General features: G+C 42.5%; 1 protein-coding gene across 3 annotated transcripts in view; it reads right to left on the reverse strand.

The window, feature by feature from the left end:
* The window catches only part of LOC118213695 (fidgetin-like), a 44,398-nt gene that overhangs the window by 18,230 nt on the left and 153 nt on the right, over positions 1-26,015 (reverse strand). The window contains exon 2 of one of the 3 annotated variants that reach the window (XM_035392738.1): positions 25,103-25,133. The exons of 1 other annotated variant lie outside the window; for it this stretch is intronic. In XM_035392738.1, the coding sequence (XP_035248629.1) occupies positions 25,103-25,127 (25 nt within the window). In that variant the 5' untranslated portion in view covers positions 25,128-25,133. Of the gene's footprint in view, positions 1-25,102; positions 25,672-26,015 lie in introns of those variants that run through there. One more of the 3 variants, XM_035392737.1, reaches the window with a different exon arrangement.

Here is a 26,015-nt window from a genome sequence, read left to right on the forward strand (position 1 = left end):
CGGGGCCCATTACGGTTTATTACACTTTACAATGTGCGGGGCGGAGGGGCTGGGAGGGGGGGTGGGGGGGGGGGGGGGGCGGGGAATGGGGAGGGGTGTCAAATTAAAGTAAGTGTCAAAAACAGCTGATATTTCAATCTGGCGGCCAATGTCAGGAAAACAAAAACAGCTTATCGCAGTGAAACGCGCGCCGCGCTCGGTGCGCTCGAACCCGACGCTGATTGTCGCTAATCTGCGGAGGACGAAGGGGCCCCCGCTTCACACGAACGGCCTGGGGGCTCGCTGCCTACAGGGCGGGGAGATGCGCAAAAATGAGGTTTCTGTCACGCACGCCGGCTTCACTAAATATATACATTTATGTGTGTGTGTGGGTGTGTGTGTGTGTGTGTAGGTGGGTGTGTGTAGGTGGGTGTGCGCATGTGTGGGTGTGTGCGCACGCGTGGGTGTGTGGGTGTGTGCGCATGTGTGGGTGTGTGTGCGTGTGTAGGTGGGTGTGTGCGGGTGGGTGTGTGTGGGTGTGTGTGCGTGTGTAGGTGGGTGTGTGCGGGTGGGTGTGCGTGTGTGTGTGTGTGTGCGTGCGTGCGCATGCGCACGTGCGTGTTTGTGTGCATACGGTAAATGTGTGTAAAACAGTACCAGTTCACATTTTCAACGCGCTGTTAAAGATGAGATTCTCGGATCGTAAATTCGCGCGCAGGTTACGGCCCTTGGCCGTCCTCCGTGATGCCTTCGCTCACGGCTGACGTGCGTTCCGCGAAGCCCGGGAAAGAACAAAGGGTCCTAAAGCATATTATAATTGTTTGCTTTGTGTCACCTCACCGTGGGGGGATTCATTTCATTAGGCGACCTAACTCGATTGCGCCAAGACCATCTTTCCGGCGCTGAATCGTTCAAACTCAATAAATCCGTGACAATGTCACCGCGTTATGTATTTTTGCCCATCCGTACTAGCAAAGAAAATAAAAAGTGAAGGGAGGGGGGAAAGGGGGGGGGGGGGGGGGACATGCCATTTGTCATTTTATGTGCTGCAATGCTTCAAAATACAAAAAGCTGGCATCCGGCTTTTTGAGTCATAAAACAAGGCCAGAACGGTGCCCGTTACACTGTGCTTCCACTTCTAGAACCATCCTCTCGTGAGAGTGAATGGCAACCTACCTACAAGATAAAAAAAAAAGAACCTTGAGTCACAACCGACTGTTTGAATGCTTTTATGTCAAATAACATCGTTTTAGTTTATGCCCAATAACATCATTTCACCTCACGGAAGACATTCAGCACCGTGACAACAAACATACCATAGGCGCAAACGATTTTGCAGCTACTGCCCGTTGAAACAAGCTGTAAACAATAGAACACGTTGTCGTTTCTTTATATTTACATGCATCCGTCTTGACCCGAGGACATGTCGGTGACAACAGCCAAAACTGGCAGGCTAAATTTGCTTTACCCATCTGAGTAAAAGGCCACGCTGACACACGGGGGAGGCGCAGCGCGTTCCGTCAAATTTCTATGCACGTTACCAGGTGTTTTTAAATGCTCAGCTCAGCTAGGTTTTAACTGCAGTCGCAATGATGATCAAAAAGGGAGGCATGTTTAGACAATACGAGATTTCTCTTGCACTTTTACACAAAGCGCTTCAACGAACCTAATTAACATGCAACAACATTCAGAAATAAAATCAACCAAGAGGAAATATTTTTATAACCAATTAAGCTCGCAATTTCCTGTCTATCTTAGGTAAACAGACACACACACACACAGACACATGCACACACACACAGACACGTGCGCACACGCACACACACACAGACACGTACACACACACACACTCAATCTCGCACACACACACACACACACACACCGAAGTAAATCACCATCATACTTAAATCCACACTGTCAGGTTTTAATTTAAAATGGCAGCCTTTAAGGTAAAATAAAGGTGTGACATTCTAATGGATTTCCTGCAATTAAAGCGCTTTACAATTCATTCGATATGACACATATTCTTTCAGCTAAAATTTGAAGCATTAATCTGGTGACCCGTGGATCCGTGAAAGCAGTAAACTTTTACAGCCGACTTTATACAGGCTACTGTATTTATTAAAAGCGAGGCTTGAATGAATGGCTTTTATACAAACCTAACCCGGCCCATTGTTTTAATCGCCCCCAGTATTAAATAGTAATTGAGCGCCTTAACATGAAAGACTAATTAAAAAGAAATGAAGTGCAGTGTCGTTAAATAAAGGGAGTTTGTCCGCAGTTGTGAATAACGGTCTCTCTTCCGAAGCCCCGTGCGTGCGGCGATGCACTATTGACTGCGGTTCAGCTTTAAGGTCACTGGCTGGACAATGGCGAAACTAGGCTGCCCAGAGACTCGGTGCTCAATACCGAGACAGAAATGTCTGAGATGCGCTGAAATAAAGTTACTGAACTGAAGTGGCAAAACTATAAAGGGAACTTAAACAAGGAGAAGGTTGTCTAGAAAATTGGTTCACCCACAAAATCACCCCCCCCCCCCCACTCCACTCCACCCCCACCTCCAGCCCCCCACCCCTCTGCAGCATTCAGCTCGGCAATATGAGGTGAACTACACAAGGAATGTAACGCCGATGCCTCCATTTACCTTAAAACAGACATACACGTATTCACTACCACTGAAAAGGACTTGCGCTTACACTGAAGAGCATGGGTGAAAATACAGTTTAAAAAAAAAATGAAAATAGGCCCGCAGCTCACATATCAAAATGCATTCATACTGCTTTTTGAGAGATGGGGTTTTTCAGAGCAATATTAGTATGAATAATATTATTAATTATTATTATTATTATTATTATTATTATTATTATTAACAATAATAATAATAATAATCAACTCAGCATTAGCGTAACTGTGAAGCAAAATTTTCAACATTAGCCAAAAGGCAACAAAAGAAACGAGTTGTAAGGTGAGCTGTGTAAAGTATATTTAACTTGCGATGTTAGCATATGAATCCCTCCACTTCAATACAGGCTCTTCACAGGGAGCAGCTTCAGTGACGGTTCCATGTTCATATCACTGAGACAGGAAACCGACCGATCAACATCATTTATCATTCGCGCGTGATTCATGCTCTTAAACCGCCTCAAACAACGAGAGAACGTAAATATCAAAAGCTTATAACCCAACTGCCACTTTTACGCTCATTTTAAGATAAGCGAGGCGTCCACATTATTCACAAGATTGCAGCGTATTAACACGAAAGTAAATAATGACATCGGTAGGCTGTAAGCGGGCGTGCATTTGGACTGCATATACCTCCGGGGTCCGTCTGAGAATTCAAAATGTCCCCTTTCAACGGCTCTAAATTGAGCCCTGCGGAGCTCCAGCTTCACAACGGCGGCCTCGCCCAGGCTGCAGGCTGAGTCCCGCTCATTTCCGCGGTGCCGCGTCCTGCCTTCCCCACCATAACGAAGCGCAAACAGGCCCGAGCAACAGCGGCCCCGCAACAGGTCACGCCGGACCACCGGCCACCGGCTGGACTAATGAGCAGAAATGGAAACCGTTGGCGACGAGCCGCTGATTGAGGCAGCGGTTGGCGGCTGGCGGGCGGGAGCAGAAGCCAGGGGTAGGTGGGGGGGGGGGGGGGGGTGGGGGGGCGGGGGAGGTGATGCCAGCGTGGGCCGCGCCGACGCGGGGGCCTGCCAAGCGGCCCGGCGGAAATGAGATGGGGGGGGGTGGGGGGGGGATTGGGGGGTCAGCGGAATGAAAGGGGCTCCAGCAGGAGAGCCTTCACGCGGGGGCCAATGGCTGCGGACCGAACCTTCATTCCCCCGAGCGCGGGGGTCTTCTGGTGGTCCCGAACAGAGGGCCCACTCCTTCGCCCCCAAATGAAGCCGAAAAGAGAACGCGTGGCAAGGGTCCCCCCGCTGTCCTTCAGCCGGCTCGTAACAAGTGCACGCAGGAGCCAAAGGCCAGGCAGGCTGATCGGCCACAGTCAAGATGGAAATAATGGGTCCACTCAGTTTTTGATGGCGACAGAAATGCCGAGACCTCATTATTCCAGTTAAAAAATAAATAAATAAATAAATAAATAAAAAAAGTGTCTGCATCCAGGCTTAATGTTTGATACACAGACAAGCAGTCAGGGGGAAATGTACACACAAATCAGGTTCCTTTACAATTACATAGACAGTAACAGAAAAAAATAACACACAAAAAGCTATCTTCCCTCAAGTAGATGCGCGTTCAAAATCATTTACGCAGTTAAGTAATGATTGAATCTGAATGTGCTGCATTTGCATGTTCTGGGTTTGCCCAATTAAAAGCTAATTAATTAGATACAATTCTATTAAGAAACAAATCCCACTCATCGATAGACACGACCCCCGGGTCACCGATTGCTCAAGCGCAAATTGGCTTTAAGAATCACCGCAACCTAGAAGCACAATAACCGCTCGAGATTTTAAAAAACGGAAACGCGCGGAAGGGGGCGGTTCTCCGGTGTGAGAAACGGACGGACAGAGATTCCATCTGTAAAGCAGGCCCGAGCATCAAGAAGCGGAGATCTGGGAGACGTCACCTCTGGGGAAAACCTGGAGCAGGATATGAAAAGAAATGATTTACTCTTTAAGATCCCGCTCTTCTGATCTCGGCAGCGGGCATCGGTCACGCAAAGTCGCCGTTTGAGAGGGTAGCCGCCACGGGCCTCCAGTGGTTTGGAATCGTCCCTAAAATAACACCTTATGCAGCCCGTGAACTGCGCAATGGGTCCGTATTACCCACCAGAGCAGGCAAACGAGTCTCACTGTAATCTAGCCTTCAGAATGTAAGAATGTAAAAAATGTAAAAAATGAGCAAAACCTCAACGCAAACCTCTTCCTGTGATCTAGCACCTGAGCTGCGACAGACCCCACGGTCCAGGGCGAAACTCGGCCCCGTCAGTGCGGACTGGATGGGAACCCTAACGCATTACTGGCCAGAGAATCACCCACAGCAGGGGGGGGGTTACAGTCAGCAGGATATTCCCTTCTCCCGATTGGTTGATTGGGCGCATGTGGTCTGCCTGCGGTCTACCTACGGTAGCGGTTCGAGCCGCGCAGTTCCCCAGGACCATCGTTGTGTACTGTCAATTACGAAAAACATGCCTGCAGGAGTAGGTCCTCCACAATTTACAAAGGATGATGCAGTGATTGGGGAGAATTACAGCACACCATTCTAAGTCATGCAACAAGGAAGCTCATTTTATTTTAGTTTCTTTTCAGGCTTTTTATAATGTAATTTGTGTGTGTTCAGGATTTGCATTTCGGTTTGTAGGTTACTTCCATTAGTGTTTTAGAGATGTTCTGCCCGCACACTCAGTCTGGGAACGCTGTTCTACCTGGTACCGTTACTCGTACAATTCAAGTGAATGCACTCATTCTCTTACATTACAAAATCACTCTGGATAAGAGTGCTGGCTAAACGAATGTAACATAATGTGTAATGTGAAAAAAAATCTGTTTAATCAACACTTACACACTTACAATTATTATAATAGATACATGCAGAAAACTGGGACTTTATTAAACTGAAAATAAATCACATATGATGAGCACTACAATGCAGTACTTCACTTATTTTTTATATAAATGCAGAAATGATAATGGTCCTCAGGAATGTATCTGATCAGGTTGCTGTTCTGATGACTGCTGTACCCAGTCAGAGTTTTGAGGAGAGTGCTTATTCATATTCACCTCCAGAATCTTACCTGGGTCACTGCATTCAAAATGTGGACAAAAAAAAAAGCTAAATATGCAAGGATGAAGTGCGAGTAATTTGGCATTACAGCCAATAAATTATACGGAGAGGAGGTGAATTTCGCTTAACCGCGATGAAAATCGCCCGTGTCAATCCCCGTTTCTAAACCCCCGCGTCCCGTCTTCCCCCCTCACGCTCAATTTAAAGTCTCTTAAATCCTCTCTTTCCTCTCGGTCTCATCTTGCATCTCGACCTCGTCTGCGGGCCAGCTGCGGCGGAAGAGGAAACATTCGCATTGAGCCGCAGTGGTCAAGATGCAAAGCCTGTCTGATCACGCTTTTCGGGAATATAAGCTTAAAAAGAAGGTGCATTTTCAATTGCAGAAAGAGAACAATGCTGCCTCAGTAATTATGATATGAATCACTGCTATTTACACATGGAAATTTCAGTGTAGGTATGTCAGACAAGCACATAAAAACAAAAAATAAATGAAATGCATATCAGGGACACCGTGCAGTTTGCGGTAACTGAGAATTAAAACTGTGCTGCCGACGTTCTATAAACCTGTCACATGTATGACCTACTGAGAGTTCCACGGTAATACTTCTGTCCAGAACGCAGGACTCTCGCTTTCCTTGTTCTTGACATCCACCTCTCCGATGACAGTTATGAATCACGATGATGAATAGAGGACGGAAAAATCAAGAGAACAGATTCACGCAGGTGACACCAATTTAATTTCAGGAGGAGGAAGTCGTGTCACGATCAAGAGATTCACATAAAGTATTAATAATCGCAAACAGGGTTGCCAAACACCCTGCTGAATATACAAATTTATGATCAATTAAATCATAACCTATATAAATAATAACTTAGCCTAATTAATGAATGAATGCCTATTCTATTTATTTTAAATTATAAAATTAAATTAGGAGGAGACACGAAGAGAGCTTGAAAAACTGGCTGAAATAAAAGCACATCCGATCTATTTTCTTGACACTATGGAACCGGATAGCCAAACAGCACTGAATAATCCATTTCCAGTGTGAAAATTCTGCTACTGGGAGAGTAACACTGACTTAGATGACCTCTGACCTGGCCTGCGGTAGCAGCTATTCTGACAGAAACATCAAATTATGCATAATCTGAGAAAGAAATATAAATGCATTATTTAAGCTCTTTCTGGTAAACCTGGGGTCCACGGCTTTGTTCTAACAGCGCCCCACAGAATGCTGAGTTTCGTTTCAACCTTAAAATTGGCAACCAACAAACCAAACGAGGTTAAGCTGTGCAATAAATCATTTTAATTGATCAATTATGCACAGATTAAAAACTGAGACGAGCACACAAGCAGCTCACTAGGACCAGAGGCTAGGCCAGCTCACTAGGATCCATTGCATTAAAGCAGGGGTGTCCAACCTTATCCGAAAAGGACCAGCCCGTGTGCAGGTTTTTGTTTCAGCCCACAACTAAGACACCTGATCCTACTTGTCAAGATCTTAATTGAAGACCAAGATAAGTCAATTAGTTAAATCGGGCATTGTCATACCGCTCGACTAAAACATTAACCAGCACACCCACGCCGGCCCATTTTTGGATACGATTGGACACCCCCTGCGCCAAAGGACCGTGACACGTCCGTCAAGTCGGTCATAATTTGCTTTTCGCCTTCTTGGGTCAGTCAGAGAACCCGGGCAAAGCCGCCCTTACTTATGCAGGCATCACCGCGGTGTACAGGTGTCCGGTCGTCTGTCACCGGCAAACATACACACGGTGACACCGCTCTCCCCCGTGACAACCCACTGTCAGCGGGTGGCCGGCGACTTTTGGGGGGGGGGGGGGCGCGGATCCCTCAGGTACCCCCCGGAAAGGCGCATTAGGACCCTCGGTGACAGACTGACAGGGGCCCCCAGAACACGTCCAGCTTCACCCCCCCCCCCCCCCCCGGCCGTCAGGCCCCCGGCCTTCCAGAAGGCAGGCACGCTTCCACCCAAGGGCTGGCCAATTCTGTTCAAACCACCGGCTCGGCCTACACGCCCCCCCCCCCCCCCCCCCCCCCCCCCCCCCCCCCCCCCCCCCCCCCCCTTCATCTCCCTTCCGAGCTCACCTCTCAGACTTTGAGACTGGAAGTCCACATTAGCCGAAAAGCTGAGGCGGTAGGAGGCTATTGTACGGATGCAGCCACATCTGGCTCGATATTTATAGGCAAAGTGGGGAAGGACAATGCACTACATTTCAAACATAATTGTATCCATTGTGAATTGATGTGACCGCAAAACACACAGTCATGGGGAATACACAAATAAACATGACAGAATATCTTGATTCTATGAAAATAACTTACTCACAGTTCACAGGATCACATCTGGCATGTTCACTGATTTCAAAGACAAGTAGATGACAAAAGCATGTTTACATTTGAAAAAATCATATTTGACTCTCCAGTGCAAAAATAATTATCAAAGACAGATAACAACCCTGCATTACATTACATTGATATTGCAGTTGCCCTAGTATATACACAGACACACACACGCACATATTGTTAGCTCTCTTGTACATTAACTAATGATGCGACAACACAAAACACACAGCTAGTCAATAAACAGCTGAGCAGCCAACTGCTCAATTACTTTTGGTCCCACAAAATGAGAGGACTACGCATACACACGGCTGCAATTCCTATATGGCTCACCCGATATGGATCTAAATATTCACAAATTAAAGCTGACAGTCTGCACTTTAACCTCAAATTCATCCAATGTGTTGGAGTACAGAGTTAAAACAAGACAAATCGTGTCACTCCCCAAATACTTACTTACTGACAGCACTGTATAGTGTGTACAGCACTGACAGCACTGTACACACACACACACACACACACACACATATAGGCTATACAAGTATAATTCTCAAGGGTAATGATCACCTGGGAGCAGATGAAAATGTGAATCATTTTCAGGCATCAATCAAAACATCAGAACAGTAACAAAAATGATAACAAAACAATTAAACTTTATTCATAAATACATGCCTTTCAAAAAAAAGATCACACTACTAATCACACTACACACGATCTGGGAATATATAATGAGAATATTTTAAAAATAAATATGATATAATCAGTCATATACACCATATTTTAGTGACACATCACCCTATTCAAATATTACCTTTCAGTCCTGGATTGCACATAGCACTATTCACAATTCAATCCATTATGTTAATATCACTAAAAGTAATCATACATACAACTCACAAGTATTTTCATTCTACAAATGACTTGTCATCATACATGCAAAAAAAGTTTGAAGCACCAATTACTTCACCAGTTTGCCAGTACAATGTACAACAATTTAATCTAAAGACTTTTGTTGTACATACACAATATTTTAGCTACATCTGCCATTCAAATGCTTAATCATACTGTAAAAAACATGACAATATCAATTAACCTCATTTTAAAGCCAGATTGTGAGTATACAGCCGTTTAGCAGATACACCTATACAGAATGAATTACAGTTTATTCTTTTTACCTACAATCGATTTATACTGCTGGATATTTACTGAAGAAAATCAGGATAAGTACCGTGTTCAAGGGGTCATTGCTGTCATTTAAGCAACTCACACACATACTTACTCACACACATACTTACACAGCTTCAGTCGGATATGCATAGATATATGCATATCAGATCCGATATGCATCTCAATATGACCTCATTTTTGAAGCCATAATTCACAAAAACTTTTAGAATCATGACATGGATAATTAATTTTAAAATTATAAGCAGAACTTTATATTATTTGTGATTTTGGGACCTATTTAACAGGATAGGTGGATCACGCAAAAGCTCTAAAAGTTGGTTCTAAAATCACTAAGCTTGTTTTATTCCCCATAGCTAACAACAACGGATAAGAGAATGACAGCGTGTGAATAATTTCTTCACAACCGTCATTTTATAATACATTAATGCCAGTGGCGATTTGATAATGAAAACACAAGGAGAGTCAAGCCTGTTAATGCCATAAAACCTGCAGGATAATGGTGAACTCTATAAAAGGAGTTTCTTTCCTTCACTGAAATCAATCTAACTCCATGTGGATCAGGTAAATCCGTCAATTAGGCCATACTCAATAGAAGCACAAACAAGCTGTTTCCAGTTTTAGATCTTAAACACTTAATGTGCATCCTTAACACAGCTACAATGAGCGATATTACTGATGCAACTGAGGTTTCTTTTAAAAGGTTCTTGAAGTTGAATTGGAAAAATGTGCAAGATATTTTCCTTGATATTATTAGAACTGATATTATTGATATAATTATGGCATGATATATTCTTAAGCATTTACCGTATGCAAAAGGTATAATACTGAGGTGGTCAGTCAAAGACGGTCAGAATTTTTATTTCCCAGAAAAATGTTTAAACAGGTATGGCCACACTTACATGCAGGCGTTAAATGGGCAGTACGTAAAGAATATACGCTGAGAAAATTGTTCTGGATAAGAGTGATAAATGTCTAAAATATAACAGCGTAGTTTTACCTGCTTCAATATGGATTAGAGGAAATCTGTTTTAGGATCCCAATATGTGAAATGAATTCCCTGCGCACTAGAGCAAGGGTGCCTAATCTTATCCGAAAAGGTCTGATGAGGACAAAAGTTCATGTTTTAGCCCAACACTAAGGCTGCACTTACACTGCAGGTCTCGATGCCTAAATCTCATTTTTAAAATTGAAATTTGTTCTTTTGACTATAGTGTTTACATTACATGACCCGCATGTGGCCTGGGCGTTCACATGTCAATGCGGTGTGTATGACGCACATGCGCATAGAGCAACACAGGTAAGGTCGGCCATGCTCTATGCGCATGGCAACAGACAGAAGTCAACATGGAACCCAGTGAAGTTACGGTGATGCTGATTTTGTTCAGTGCCCTGTGCTTCAAAGGCAGGACATGCAAGTGACAGCAACTGATGGTAAAAAGATGGAGAAGGGCCATCACATTTGATGTCTAATTACATGTGCGCGACAGGCACCTCCACTACTTCTGTTGAGAAGGCATGAATACACAAGAGGACTCACAGGTGGGGGGGTGGGGGTGGGGGCACTCCTATGATTTCCAGTGGTCGAAAATTTTTACAGTAACAAGAAAAACCAGCGAATATTTGCACTTTCCAGTCGAGTTTCCTGAGAAAGCCACTCCATTTCGCCGACCAAACCCAGCCAGGAAGTGGGTCGTCGGAGGAGGAGGGCTGTTGTGGCTCGCTACCGGCGCGGGGTATTGCTCTATATCGCACCTTTCTCGCGCAAACACACCCTCTCTGTGCTTAATAGTCCGTGCGGTTTTTCAGTCTCTGAAAAGTGAACTTTTTAGAGAGTACATACATTTGTCCCACGGTCATTAACTCCTGGAACTGGCTTCAGAACGACGTGTCAGTGCCCTCAGTGTGTGGGAGAGGCTGGCGGGGCCCGTATCCCCCCCCCATAGCCCCGAATGAGAACCACGGCCATTATTTCAGTAGCAAAGGCCGGCGTTTGGTGGTGGTGAGATATTTCGGTGAGATCACACATATATCATATATGTGTGCGTATCTGTTTTCTAAGCATAACATTTTTAATTGCTATTAGAAAAAAAAAGTAAGTAATGAAAACACGGATAGCAAAATAATACATAAGAAAGTTTTTAAGCACTTGTCAGCCATAATTCAGTGCAGGAAACAATGCACTTTTTACCAATGCAAATAAATAAAAACAGAAAAAGGGCTAAAAAAAGTAACATTGCACTAACCAGCTAGGAGCACGTCCGTACTTAATGTGTTGCACATACATGACGTCAGAACGCAGCCACACTGCCAGGAAAAAAGCAGTTCAGAGTGTTCAAATTTAAGATGGATGTCGGCGATCGGAATTGTACCGGAACACCACGTACAAAGCAATTAAATCCGATCTGCGTCAGGTGTGGAGGGGGAAAGAAATGGGAATCAGGTCACATCAGAGTGTAAATGGAGCTTAATACACCTGATTCTGCTCATCAAGGTCTTGATTGAAAACAACTAGTTAATTTAGTTTATTCAGCTGTCACAGTGCTGAGCTAAAACTAAAGCCTGCACCCACACCGGCCCTTTTCAGAAAAGACACCCCTCCTCTACAGAATGCAAATTAAAATCCAGTTCTGTTGACCTACAAAATAGAAAACATGAGATATTCATAAAGCAGCATAAGAATTAAACTGCCTTTCATAAATGATGACTGTTCAGTTTCTCACCCTTCGCTCCAGCCATATGCTCTTGAATACTGGACAACACAAAACTCCAAGCTATCACACTTTTCAATTCTCAAAGGCCTGATAAAGCTAAAATTGTCACCCTAATTTAAAAATGCAAGAACGTCCGAACACACGCGGAAAATAATCATTTTCCCAACCACAAAATACAAACGCAGACCCCCTTTTGTCTGAAGTCCTGTGGCACTGGCAAAGAAATTGCAACTCCCTATTTTTCTGTAATGTGAACGCTCCATTCAGCTGTCTCCATGACTTATTCTACCCACACTTCTACTCTCATACTGATAACAACATTCGGCATGATGTTTTTGGATATCCCCACCAAAAATATGGAAAGAGAGAAAACCCACTCATAAGGGCTGCACACAGCATGACATTTCTATATGGCTGCAGTCAGAAAAACTTTTATTTTTCCAAGATGGGATGTTAACAGAATTGAAATGAATCACACTGCAATCCATGCCTTCTGAGAGAGAAGAGCAGCACCCAGACCCAGCATCTGATGATACGTCCGGTCGCATATATTTCTGGTAACAAGATTCCACCAGCGAAGTCCGGAATATAAAACACAAACAGAAAAAAATGGCAAATTTAACCACATGCAGCCATATCACTGAACGCCAGCTAAAACAGCAATAGTGGAAGGCTCTGGTTTTTGTTCCAAGCAGTTATTCTGACTTTATTTTTTAACCAGCTGTGCTAGTTCACTCCTACATCAAACCACAGAGCAACAAAAATGTCAAATAAAAATGAATGTTTGGGTAAATTAAATACGGTAGTGCAGAGACTGGGATGAAATCCTGAAATTAATCAGCCTTCTTTGTGCACCCCTGACCGAAAGCAACCTCCTTCAACCCAAATATTAACACATTAGTCTCATAATGTAAAACATAAATGAGCTGCAATTTTAATTTTGGCAGCAATTAGTGTAGAAAACTTAAATGGCAAAAACACTACTCACCCAAAACTCATACTTCTCTCCAGTAATATCAAACCCCAAAACATTTTGGATTCTTTTTGGTGTTTTTGGATGGTGTATTTTGTCTGAAGTAAATGCATTAATATTTTATAACTTTTTCACCCAGATTATTGGGTAAATTTCTGCAGACGGATCAATAAAAATGGCCTTGAATGGGTGTGCATTCTTTCAAGCTATTTGTCCATGTGAATTAGACTTTATGTCCACCATGTCGGTCACACATATGAAGATAACTTTTCAATTACTTTCATTAAAAAAAGCACTGAATTGGCACAATCTTCCTCTCCGTTCACAAGCTAGCTACACGTGTAAACATCCATTTATGTGAACACCCTCCACAACACATAGTACAGGAAAATAAAGAAGTAAAAGTAATTCATGAAGACACAATACACTGACTGATAATGTTGCTTTAGTTTGCGTTTCTTTTTTACAAGGGAAAGTGACGAGAGACACGTGTTCTCCTTTTCAGCTTGAATCCTGAACTGAAAATGAAATCCAGGAAGCTAAAGCGGAAACCACCCAGACAGCAAATACACAGGAGTACAAGTCAAAGTATCTTAAAAACGTAAATGCCTCCAATGAGAGTCAGTGATGTTAAAGCCAAGCAGGGCCACAGATAGGGTGTGTGAGGGTGTGTGTGTGTGTGTGAGGGGGGGGGGGGGGGGGCTTTGGGAAACTGTCTCAAGCACAGGCCCTGGGGGGGGGGCCAGAATGAGGGTGTAACCATTTTAGATTTGGTTCACAATATATATATTCGGGGGGGAACTCCCAATATATTTTGTCCTGGGCCTGAGATTCCATAGCTGCTGCCCTGAAGCCAAGTGCATAAGAACAGACCATCCCAACCGGACCGGTCAGTGAGGAAACGACGAGGTGTGATCATGACCAAACTCCATGGTGACACTGGAAAAAAAATAAATAAATAAATAAAATGAACTGAAATAACTGGATAGCTAGAACTGGATAAAATATCTGGATAGCTAGAATACAGAGAAAATACTTTGCTGCATGTACGCTATCAAATGAATGGCCCATATAAACAGCTAGTATTCATTACGGTTTCAGTAATAATAATCCTAGGAATTTCTTTCATTATTATGAGTATTTCGCTGAACACTCAGACAGCACTCCCCTCCAAAAGGTGGTTGTTTTCTCTGGAACTCAAGGTTGTTTCTGTCAATCAATCCTGGCAGGCTGCCAGCCCATAAAACATAACTCTATTGAGGATGGATAACACATTGGAGATTCACCATTAGTCTGTGTGAGAGAAATATCTCATCTACTGTTACTCTTGCCATAGTTTTGTTTAACATCCACAAAAATGTTCCAGATGAAAGCTCATTTTTTAGTTCATGCTCCATCACCCAGCAGGAAGATGTACAATGAGTTTACTTTCGACTGTCCTTCTGTCTTGAGAATTGACTTTGAATGAGTAGAGAATTTCAAAATCGGTGAACTCTGACTTCGGGGACAAGAATAAGTTGGAGCAAGCCAGTGGTGCAAGCTAGAGAGACAGATCGTTACAGCACTTCAGTAAATTATAAGGACATCTCATTAGCTAGCTGTGACTTTAGTTCTGTTCCCCTTCTATGGGTAAGAAGTATAAACATTAATGAAAACAGCAAAACATGTGGCAAAGCAAACATTTCTGCCTGTTCACTAGAATACAGTATGAGCACAGAAAGTAGTTCATTTTCAACTGCTTGCTCCATGCTGAAGTAACATTTGGCCACCGAAGTTAAATTATAAAAGGAAAAATAAATAATAGCAAACAAGCAGTTAGCTCATATTTTAAACCTTTTACCAACTGTAACGCAATGCAGATATTCGTAAGCAAATGCAGAGTGTGATACACAGAGCTGGTACGCTGCAGAAGGGATGATATCTTGTCCAAATGACAGAAATGTTTTCGGTGGCAAGAAGCTGCGAATAAGCAGAACTGCAGTAATTAGCAACAGATGGCAGAAACGCAGTTTCTAGCACAAATGCGACCACTGCTATTCAAACTTAAAAACTACACCCATAATTTGTCATGCTTCACTGTAACATGGTGTTGAAACACCTTCAGTATTACAAAATGCAACACAGTGGGCACACTACACCAGCCCAATTTCTTTTCTCCCAAAAACTCTGAACTCCACGACCATCTAATTGGACCAAATCTTACTTGCATGAACTTAGCACAAGTGGTGTCAAAAGCTGCTGAGAAAGGTTCCTTACGAGTAAAGCCTATTCCTGCAGTATATTTTAAGTCAATAACAGGTTTTGCAGCTGGCAAGGGTCCTAGGTTTACCAAAGACTTCAGTCTCCCAATTCTGAAAAGACCTGTTCCACCAGAATGCGCGTGGAGTTTCAATACCGACCAAAGTTGAACAAAAGTTTCTTATTCTTTTACAATTCATTCCTGTCACTACAGAAGACAATCTCACAGCACCACAGAACATTTTTATGAAGTAGACTTAAGTTTTTTTTTTTTTTTTTTTTTTTTTTTAAATGATGGAAGCGCAAATCACATAATATATCCTTATAATTAAAAAGCTTTGCATGCACATCAGTAGCTGTTTAATGAAACCTCCTTGCTTTCATTAAAAGTGACAACACATTTTTGATTAGTGGCCAATTGCATTTATATTAAAAATCACTAATCTACACATTTATTACTTGCACATAAAAACCTACTTATTGGTAACATTCCACAGGACAAATCAATGGCATGTTTAAAGAAGGTTATTCTGCACAGGAGGCCTTGCAAAATTATTCATATCCCTTTCAAATACTTAAAAAGAAGTGAAATCTTTTCATTAAAAAGAGCTTCCAGAAAAATAAAGTGCTCTTTTGGACTGATATGCCCTAATGCATGCGCAGCTTGTATCCTTGGTCTCCTTGAACTGAACAGGAAAAATATCATAATAGCCATTATGAATCAAAAGTTTAGAAGACCTAATTAAAATGGATACAATGTAATGAAGACATCAGTATTTTCTGCAAATGTCTCTACCTGCCACATGGGGTATGGTAATTACTAAAACAAATCCATGAATGCTCATGAATCTTCTACAAGTCCAGATTAAAAGCCTTACTGCTAAACCTAATTTTGGACGCCAGGAGATTGTCTTTTCTAACGGATTCCCAATAGGCATCAAACTGTCTCTTCTCTTTCACAGAGGAGAGACAGCCAAAGAGAAGAGAAGGGGGAGCCGGAACAAAACCTATAGTTCATTGATTGAAACTGCAAGCAAGAAAAAAAAAAAGGAAAGCTGACACAAAGCCATATTCTGTTCAAATCATTTAAATTACTTTTATGACATGCATGGCCTGAATTTAACGGCCCACAATGATGTATTCAATTCAAAAGCACAGCAAGTTACATCATGTCACGCACAGCTGAACAACACCGCGCGTGCACACACACACACACACACACGCGCGCACCTCCCATTCCCCCCACTCCACACGCGCACACACACACACACACGCACAGACGCGTACACACACGTGCACACACACACGCGCGCACAAACTCACACGCACAGACACGTACACACACACACGCACAGACACGTACACACACGTGCACACACACACGCGCGCACAGACACGTACACACACACACGCACAGACACGTACACACACGTGCACACACACTCACACAAACAGACACTCACACACGCACACACACACACGCATGCACACACACAGTCTCTCAGTTAAACGTTTACATAACGCATTTCAACAAAACAGACATTAAGCAGCGATATACGGAGTGCTCGGTAATATCAACAGATGCCTGCATTTGTCAACGTTACAACTAAAGCAGAGCATCGTCCCTGCCTCCTCGCAAAAAATCAACAAAGAGCAATAAAACCAATGGGCCATAAATGAGTCAGTGAAACTCTAAAATATACCATTTCTCCTCACCGCAGAGTTCAAACAGCGTGCTGAGAAATAAGGGGCCAATCTCACCGTGGAGGAACCTCCGTTTCCCACCAACAGGAATACCTCGCTCTGATGTGCGTGACATCAGTCGCAGTTCCCCAGTGACTCGACTTCTAAAACAAGACTACCTTTTTCCCCATTTCCACACAAAACCTCAGAATAAAAACAGACGCCTTTTTTTCCTGAACTATCAAAGCAGCACAGAGGAAAAGAATGAAGACAGGGCGGTTTAAAACGGTTTGATTACTGCGTTCGGCAGCATTTAAGTATTCTTCCTGCCAAAATGACATTGATATTTTTCACCATCGGTTGTTGATTTAAGTAACTTGCCAGCTGCTTGTTAACATAAGCTAAATCTTATCATAAGGTATCCTGCTATATTTAGCTATAATAAAGCAATAAACATTATTATTGTAACGAGTCATTATCGAGAAAGCTTATTCTACAGTCAGGCCAACCAGACATCAGGAATGGGTTTACTACAATTTGCCAGCAAGATAGGGTGCCAGGTAGTTCATCCTGGCACCATTCTATCCCATGGTCTGGTATGGAATTCAGACCAGGCCAGGGCCAACTGTAGCCGGCAGCTCCACAGGGTGACGCAGTCCACGCTAGATCGCCCATGGACGGGGGGGGGGGGGGGGGGGGGGGGGGGTTCAGCCAGCCAGGTAGGCCGTCACCGTCTCAACGCACAGCGGTGAGCACTGCTGTCCAATCAGGGGCACAGGCAAGTCCACCGGTTGAGCTGCACACGAGGAATCCTCCTCAGACTCATGCCTGTGAGCTCAGCGGTGAGCTCGGCAGTGAGCTGCGGCGTGATGAGAGGAGGCAGCTGGCATCACACGCTTCAGCAGAGAGCGCGTGCTCGCCCGTGCTTTTCGAAATCAACAGCAGAGGCTGCAACAGCGAACGGTGGATGAACATCAGGGCTCTACAGGGCTCCCATTTTAGGAGCGTTTGCTCATGAAAACAGGACGTGCGCTAACTGGAAAAAGTATTCAGGAGCACATCTGCTAATTGGGATGCATTGTGCTCCTTGGGGAAAAAATGTTAGCACAGAGGCCTAAATATGACTGAGCATTTCAGATTTATAACCAAATAAATGCATACATCCTCATTGTAAAAAAATATTAGAATTATTATAATTCTTATATCATTTAAAAATGATAAGATCCAAATCACATCACCTACCTGTTGCAATTAAAAATAAATATTTTTCATAGTCAAATTATATTCCATAAAATCATGTGACTCTTACCACATGGGCTATTCCTCAAGTTGGTATTTTTGGTAACGCAACGGTGCGATTTAATTCTTAAATAGGTGTGGCATAATGTCCAAAACGGCGAACAGTTCTTTAATTTATAATTACTCTTTTAAATGCACTAAATGTAATAACAGTGTGAGGCAAAGCTATTCCAAATTTAAAGTCTGTGTTTCCATCAGTCTGCTCCATGTTATCTTGAGCATGACATTTCTTCAGACAGCCAACAAAGCTCTGATTTCATATTGCAGGTGGTCACAATACAGTAAGAGATTATGGTTGTAACTCGCAGATTCTGGCATTTTGGATGTAATATAGCCGGTTGGCCATGTTGCATCCCTCCGTGTGATTCCTCCCCAGAGTTTCCGGTTGAATCCTTTGACAGCCAACAAATAATCTGCTGTGACTAAGCAAAATTTTCCATATAACACACTGTATTAAAATTGACTGACCAAAGCATGTCTGCTATGGGGCTTTTTAAAGCAATGTTTCACGTGGTTAGTTATTCATATTTGTGGACAGCATTTTTTGTTAAATAGGAGACCGTACAAAACCCAGCAAAACCCTGAGCAAAGGCCTTAGAATTCCTTCTTCGCTTACAATAAAGGGGGATTCAGAAAAACGTCTTAGATGTCTAAGAAAACGTCTCCACCAAAAACATCCTTATATTTGCTTACATCGTACACCTTTTGCTTAGCACTAGGCTGAATTTTGGATGTGCATATTATATTCTTCGATTCAACAACAAAATAAATATATATACATTAGATACGGTGAAAGCCTGCATTTTTCCACGCATTTACTGAGATTTTTTAAATTTTAATTTTAGCAATTTTTAATTTTTTTTATTGTTTTAATTGTCAGCTTTGTTTTCTATGCAGCAGCCAAATATCGGCTGTACACCAGAGATCAGGGCAGTAAGAGACACAAATGCACACAGAATCCACACACTAGGCAGAGATAATGGACATGTATGCATTTTTAAAAATGCCTATGCCATACGCTGTCAGTCAAAACACACACACACACACACACACACACACACACACACACAAACGGTCTGAGAAGACAGTCGATGCGTCTAAATGAGATGGTAGAAAAAAATGGGGGGGGGGTAGATGGCGGGAGGGAGGAGGGGGAAGGATGTCAAGGATCCGCGGTCCTTCATCTTTGCAGTAGAGCAAACACGTCTCTCGCTACAGCAACAGACGGCTGCTTCCACTTTCTAATGCGCCCTAACTTAGATCACTGAAAGAACTGTCAGCACACGGAGAAGCACACAAAGATAACGCAGCCAGCTGCCACAAGGGAGGACGGACTGAAAAGAGAGAGAAAGTGCAAGAGAGGTGGAAAAAAAAAAACAGCTCTCAGAAGAAACGGGACTGGTTCCATTTGCATGAGTCTACCTCCCTTGGGGTCTCCCTCGCTTTTCAAGGGGGAATCACAAAAGCCAACATTTAGCATATTTGTTTAAAAGAAGAAAAAAAAAAGAGAGAGAGACAATCTTTGGCTTGATTTCATTTGATCCTTTGCTTTATCAAGACAGAAGACGGGGAGAACGGATCAGGCTCGTAACCGAGAGCAACAAACGTGTCCACGCTTCAACTCTCACCGCGGGTGCACCCCGGTAGGTAGCTTCAGTCAAACCGGACAGCTTCTGGAAGCTTCTCGGAATCTGAACGCCGTCCACCGCTGTCAGTCTGACACGTTTATACAGGACACCTGAAGGAACGTCGGGCGTTCCACCCCCCCATTCTGCCCACTTGGTCTTTTTTGGGGTCGCTGACAAATCACGGCATGAATAGTGTAAACAAAGCAGACAAAAGGACACGGTTTCAAACAGTCCGTTTGTCAAAACACACACCATAATCCCGGCCCGGCCTGGCCCCCTCTCATTACCCCTTTATTATCTGGGGTCTGTGCGTCAAAGTTAGGTTGAGACAAAACGACGCGTCACGCACAGAACCGGGGAAGGCTGCACACTCCCCGTCAATCAGGCGAAGAGCGATCCTCGGAAGGTGGAGGACACCGCATAGACACAATTACGATTCATCAGATCGACATCTGTCAAAGTTCTCCGCGCTTGTTTTTCTTACGGTCGGGATAAGGGAATAAAGTCGTTGTGTATAACAAGTAGTAAAAGTTACTAACACGCACGGTAGCCAAAGCCATTTATGAATTTTCTGCTATTGGGTTTATAGGATTGAAGTGGATAATTAAGATGTCAAGGTTTATATTCAGACTGCTCTCTGTCAAAGGGATAGATCACTTTCTGGATGTAGTGTACGTCTTGAAGGAATCGAAGGTAAAGTTTTTGAAACGCGGTTGTACAAATAATAATTTAAAGCAGGGGTACACAACACCGGGCCTGGAGGGATCGGTCTGGGTGCTGGTTTTTGTTCCAACCAATTACCTTAGTTTTTGTTTTCCGACAGCTGTATAATCAACGCCGGTTCACTACTGTACTTCAGCGCAGTAAAATCTTTAGCATACACTGGCGACCTGCAGCTGTAACTGGTGCTTATACAAATGACAGATCAAGATATGACTGAGCCAATTAAACAAGAGCAGGAGTCAGAATCAGAAAACGGATTGGCTCTTGTTGCGCACCCTTGCTTTAAAGCTATTTTATATAAGAGCTAGAGCTATTTTATATTATTTCGGTTTTAGAGTTTGTTTTCAAATGGCTCAGACATTTTTATGTGCAATGAAGTTTAGTTAACATACTTACAGACAATATAATTCACCACAAGCAAAACTGCCAGGGCAAATCGAAAACATGCACTAAAATAGAAAAATATTTTTGAAAAGTCCAGAATGTGAATTCTCTCCTCAGCGTGTTATTTGTGCCATCAAATTTCAAATACTTTCATGTTTTCAGCTGCACAAAATTACAGAATCACATCAACAAAAACAAGACTCAGGATTTTAACTGAACATACAGGCTGATTCAGCCTTCAGACACCAAAAATGTGTGTCAATGCAAAACTACATTTTTTTTAAATCCACAAAAGCTGTCAAAACCAGTTGAGACCACGTGTCACACCTTTCTGGCATTCCAGGACATGTCAGCAGTACACAGCCACCAGGTCTGGGGTGAAAATAGCACTGAATGCCATTCAGACTAATTCACAGAGACTCCGAGATGTGTATGAAAAAAAAATAATTACAAAGTACAAAATTACAGTGCCTTTTTTTTTTTTTAGCATTTTAAAAATGGCAAAAACCATTCTAAAACAAGAGGGAGAGAGAAACTGATCGTTTAGGATGTTCAAACTGGTTCGATAATTGAGCCATGCTTCACAGCACTCGCCAAATTCCATCGAATGTATTATTCAGCAGCGTCAGACTCCGGACAACTTCCTAAACAAGGGCATTTCAGAACACGCCAGTGAAAAATGAATCAGATCTCCGTCTGTGAAAACATAGTTCCCATCCTCTCGGTTTGTAAACTAATCTCCGCAGAAATCCAAAGGCCTATAAAATGGAAGGCACAATTGTTCTAATATAAAATTTAAGCTAAGAGCAGAGATTTATCATTAGCCAAGGTACACACAGCACCAACAAAAATATATAATTTGATTTAATGCTACATCGTTGTGTGCATCTTCCACACAACACATACATGTCATATTGCTACACAGTCCACAGCAAATCTATTGTAATAACAACAACTTACAGAAATATTTTATTTTGCAATTGAATACAATGAACATAAACACGCAATAACATAATGCATTACATAGACAACTGGAAAGATATGCCAGAATAGACAACAGTACGTAGTTAAATATCAAATGTGCATATGACATCACAATAACTTCTCTGTAAAATAATATAACTGGAGGGTTAATTAAAGTCTTACACTAAAATAACTGAAAGACATGACATTGATGGGGGGGGGGGGGGCGAGGGTTAAATAAATTGGAGGGGGTTGGGGGAAATCACATCTATTTTAGCTCCCCATTTTGCCCGTGAGAGGCCATTTCTGCTTGTTCCACAGCTCCTCTGTCTGCACGCATAAAACTCTCCGCTCGCACGTCAACATGCGCAATGTCAAGCATAGAGGGTGGCGAAAAGAGGCGGGGCCAACATCTGTCATCGCGCGTGCCACGCCGCCGCGAACTCCACACCCGCGTTAGCTCCTGGCTCCGCCCCCGACCGCGCGCGCCACAATCAGGAGCGGGGGTGTCACGTCGTTTAGCATGCATATTGGGGCGATGCGACTGCAGGTTAAATGCAGACTAACAGCAATTTCACCCCCTGTAGTGCGGGCACGCACACTACAATTTCCGCCCTCGTACGCGAGCTACAGGGCTGAGAGCGTGCACATGAACTCTGCACACTTTCGCCAGCCATTCAGAACGACGCACTTAACCCACAACGTTGCTTACCCAAACAATCAATATGACGGCTAGCGTTGTCATCAACATCCAATTCGTGGGAAACATAAACAGGGGGAAATATATTTCTCCAAGGGTGACCCTCTATTGAGGGTCGTCTCTAAAACGAAATGTATTAAGACGACCTTTTTACAGGGGATGCTACACTTGGCTTATTTGTACCAATGAGACCCGTTTTACCCGACAAACAACACTGGCAAGAGTATGCCATGGTGTTTACTGAAAATAAATGTGTACACAGTTCAAAGTTTAAAGCACAATGCGTGCCGTGTGATAGTTTATTCACAACCGTTTCACCAGCGCTGTGAACTACTGAACAATCATTTCAATTTAGAGTACAGTCCGTTCATATTGCTACAACATGCAAAGTATAATCTTGAATACCTCTTCCAACAAGCAATAGCACATCATTGTACAAGGGGCTGCATAAAGAGTCATTCAGTTGTAAACCCCTTCCCCCACCATCCTAAAATGCTGATGAAACATGCAACATTCTGGATGATGAAGACATGATGTGCAAGGAATTCAAAAATGTAAACTCAACATTTTGAGTGTAGTTTATACTTATGGAAAAGACAAACAAAAACAGTATTTTCAACTTGAATATTTCAAAGTAAGGGACAAAAGACCACAAATTTCCATAATGAATGTGTTTCTCAAGTTCAGCAGTGTCATATCTGAAGAGGGAAAACACACTTCAGCCCATAGTTGCTGAAATTAATTTCCATGTTAAATAACAAGATGCAAATGGAAGCTATATACAAGTACATTTAGCACAAATCACTATTGTCGTAGTATGTATTTACATTAACAATTCTACAAATGCATGTTATATGCACAGCTATAAATTAAGCTGTATTGGAAACTCGCACTGCAGAAAGAGGACTGACCTCATCTAATTACGCTTCTGTAATGTAGGCTAGAGTATTCGCAAGGCCATGGAAACGTGTATTACCTAGTAGCACAATGCTTGGCATCTGATTATTTCTTTCCCCCCACACACACACAATCAATAAATCACGTCGTGATATAACCTGTTGTGTTGTTTGGTAGCCATCAAAACCGTTGTCCATAATATTTAAATGCTGCTGAAAGTGTGATGTCCAAACCGTCTATTAGTTTCTTATATTTACAGGGCAGACGTGCCTGCCCTCCCTGATGTGATTAGTGTCCATTACAGTTTTATACTGAAGAGCTCATCGAAGTGGCATCAGCTGAGGTCAGACATATAACCTGACTACATTTCTCAGTTTAAGTAAATAACACGATGAACGTCAATCCGTTACAGAATTATAGCATGTACGGGCCTGGGTTTTATTTCGCACATAAAGGAAAACATTTAAATACTGCGCAACAATCGATAATCAGCATCTGCCACATTGGCAGGCACTCTTAAATGACACGTTTCCTATTATCGACGAATGCAGCGGATTGATGCAGATTAATGCACACGTAACCTCCACTCGATAGTCATTTTAACTTTTAGTCCTCGTTTCAGTAGTAAACATCGGGAGATAAACAGCACACAAATATTAAACTTCAACTATGCACTGCATGAGGGCAGTTTAATTGCGCGTTAATTTAGATCATACGTAGGCCTAGTGACAGTAAATCAATCGCAACCAAAACTTGAAACAATCGTATCACACGCACACACACACACACACTACGTTACCCTACTGTTCAAGTACACTCGAACTACATTTGCCACATCCGTGATGTTGTTTTCAACATGCAGTCAAAATGAAATCAGTAAGCGGAAAACATTTTCTCCTTCAGATAACTAGATAGTAGAACTCCTTTCTGTCCCCGATTTAAAATGTATAAATGTGATACCCTGTTCATCAGAAGCAAGCTGACCAATCTGCCCTGAATATATATTACAGCTTTAACATGCAAACGGGGAAAATCTTCCAAGGTAATCGCATCCCCGCGTATTGCTAAATGACTCTGCACTCATACCGATAACATTTCTGATATAAAAACACAAAACCAAGAGACAAAACAAAGAGCATCGTTTTAAATTCAGTGGATTCCGAAAATAACGTATTCGTACTTTGGGCTATAGCGTGCAAACTAGTTTTTGTTGCAACCATACAAAACAGGTTAATACCGTGTTGACAAAAAATGAAATTGATTCAAAAAGGATTCAACACAACAAAAAGAGAATGTGTAAACTGGCACAACAAAACAGGTAAATACATTTCAATGCTGTGAAATTCCAACATGCATTGAAGATGATAGTAGCCTAAAAATAAAAATAAAATTTACTAGATATACGTTCTTCAATTGAACTCACAATTTATAATCTAGAGCTCTGATCAAAATACATTCCATAATTTAGTCTAAGGCACAAATCAGCGTGTGCACCTACACAAACACTGAATTACATGCAATGATATATATATATATATATATATATATATATGAAACCATAACACTCCAAAGTTGTTTTTTTGAATATATATTTAAAGCAGTTAAGTGCAAGTGAAGTAGATAAGAAAATTGACATACCATTAACAGTGGTGCAACTGATCATTTCTTGCTGCGATATCAGGGGGAAAAAAACAGAAAAAGAAAAAAGCTGAATCGGAATTTCACAAGGAGGAATTCCAAAGGTTGCTTTTCATTAGTCATTTTCCGCTGTGCTCTCAGATTTCACTGCCTTGAAACGTGGGCCCTTGTCGTCAGGTACTCATTTAGCCTACATGCATATAATTAAGGGAAAGCAACACCAACAAAAGATCACTTGGATAACAAGTGAAGACACAGGAAACACTTTTTTTAAAGTATGAGCATAACGCAGGTCCGCGTTAATGTTAATCGCTCCCGTTGATAACACCAATGAATCTGACAAATGTGAAGATTAGAGTATTTTAGGTGGCATTAAAACTTGCATTTTTCGCTCGAAAGCTTTCCGAGGAAACGATACACCCACCACACAGTCCCCCACTACTTTAAAAATAGATGATATGCCTGCAGTTGCCCCCACAACGAAACCAATGACACTGTATCCATTTCCCAGCTTTATATCCGTAGTGATCTCCGCAACTTTTTTTCAAACGATGATACATGCATGAACTTCTCATCGCTGAAAAGTTACTTTGAAACAATTTAAACCCCACCCCATTCTCGCACGCTCTCATTAAACACCAAACACTGGTATCCTGAAGGAAATACGCGTGGATCTTTTCCCAGCCGCATCAGAACCCATATTCCCGCAATTCTCTGTAACGTTAAAGCAATACTATTTGTACATAATGAGCAGTGTAGAGATATGCGTGTGCACTAAGCTTTTCTCCGCTGAATCGCGAATACAAAGGTTCGATGAAGGCATGTTAAATCATAAAGCTGTCGCTCAAACGTGGCACAGCTTCGGTATTTTTTTAATTGTCCAGATCCCGGGTATACTAACGTGCAGTCTTAC

The sequence above is a fragment of the Anguilla anguilla genome, chromosome 15, assembly GCF_013347855.1.
Source record: "Anguilla anguilla isolate fAngAng1 chromosome 15, fAngAng1.pri, whole genome shotgun sequence".
NCBI classification, from domain to species: Eukaryota; Metazoa; Chordata; class Actinopteri; order Anguilliformes; family Anguillidae; genus Anguilla; species Anguilla anguilla.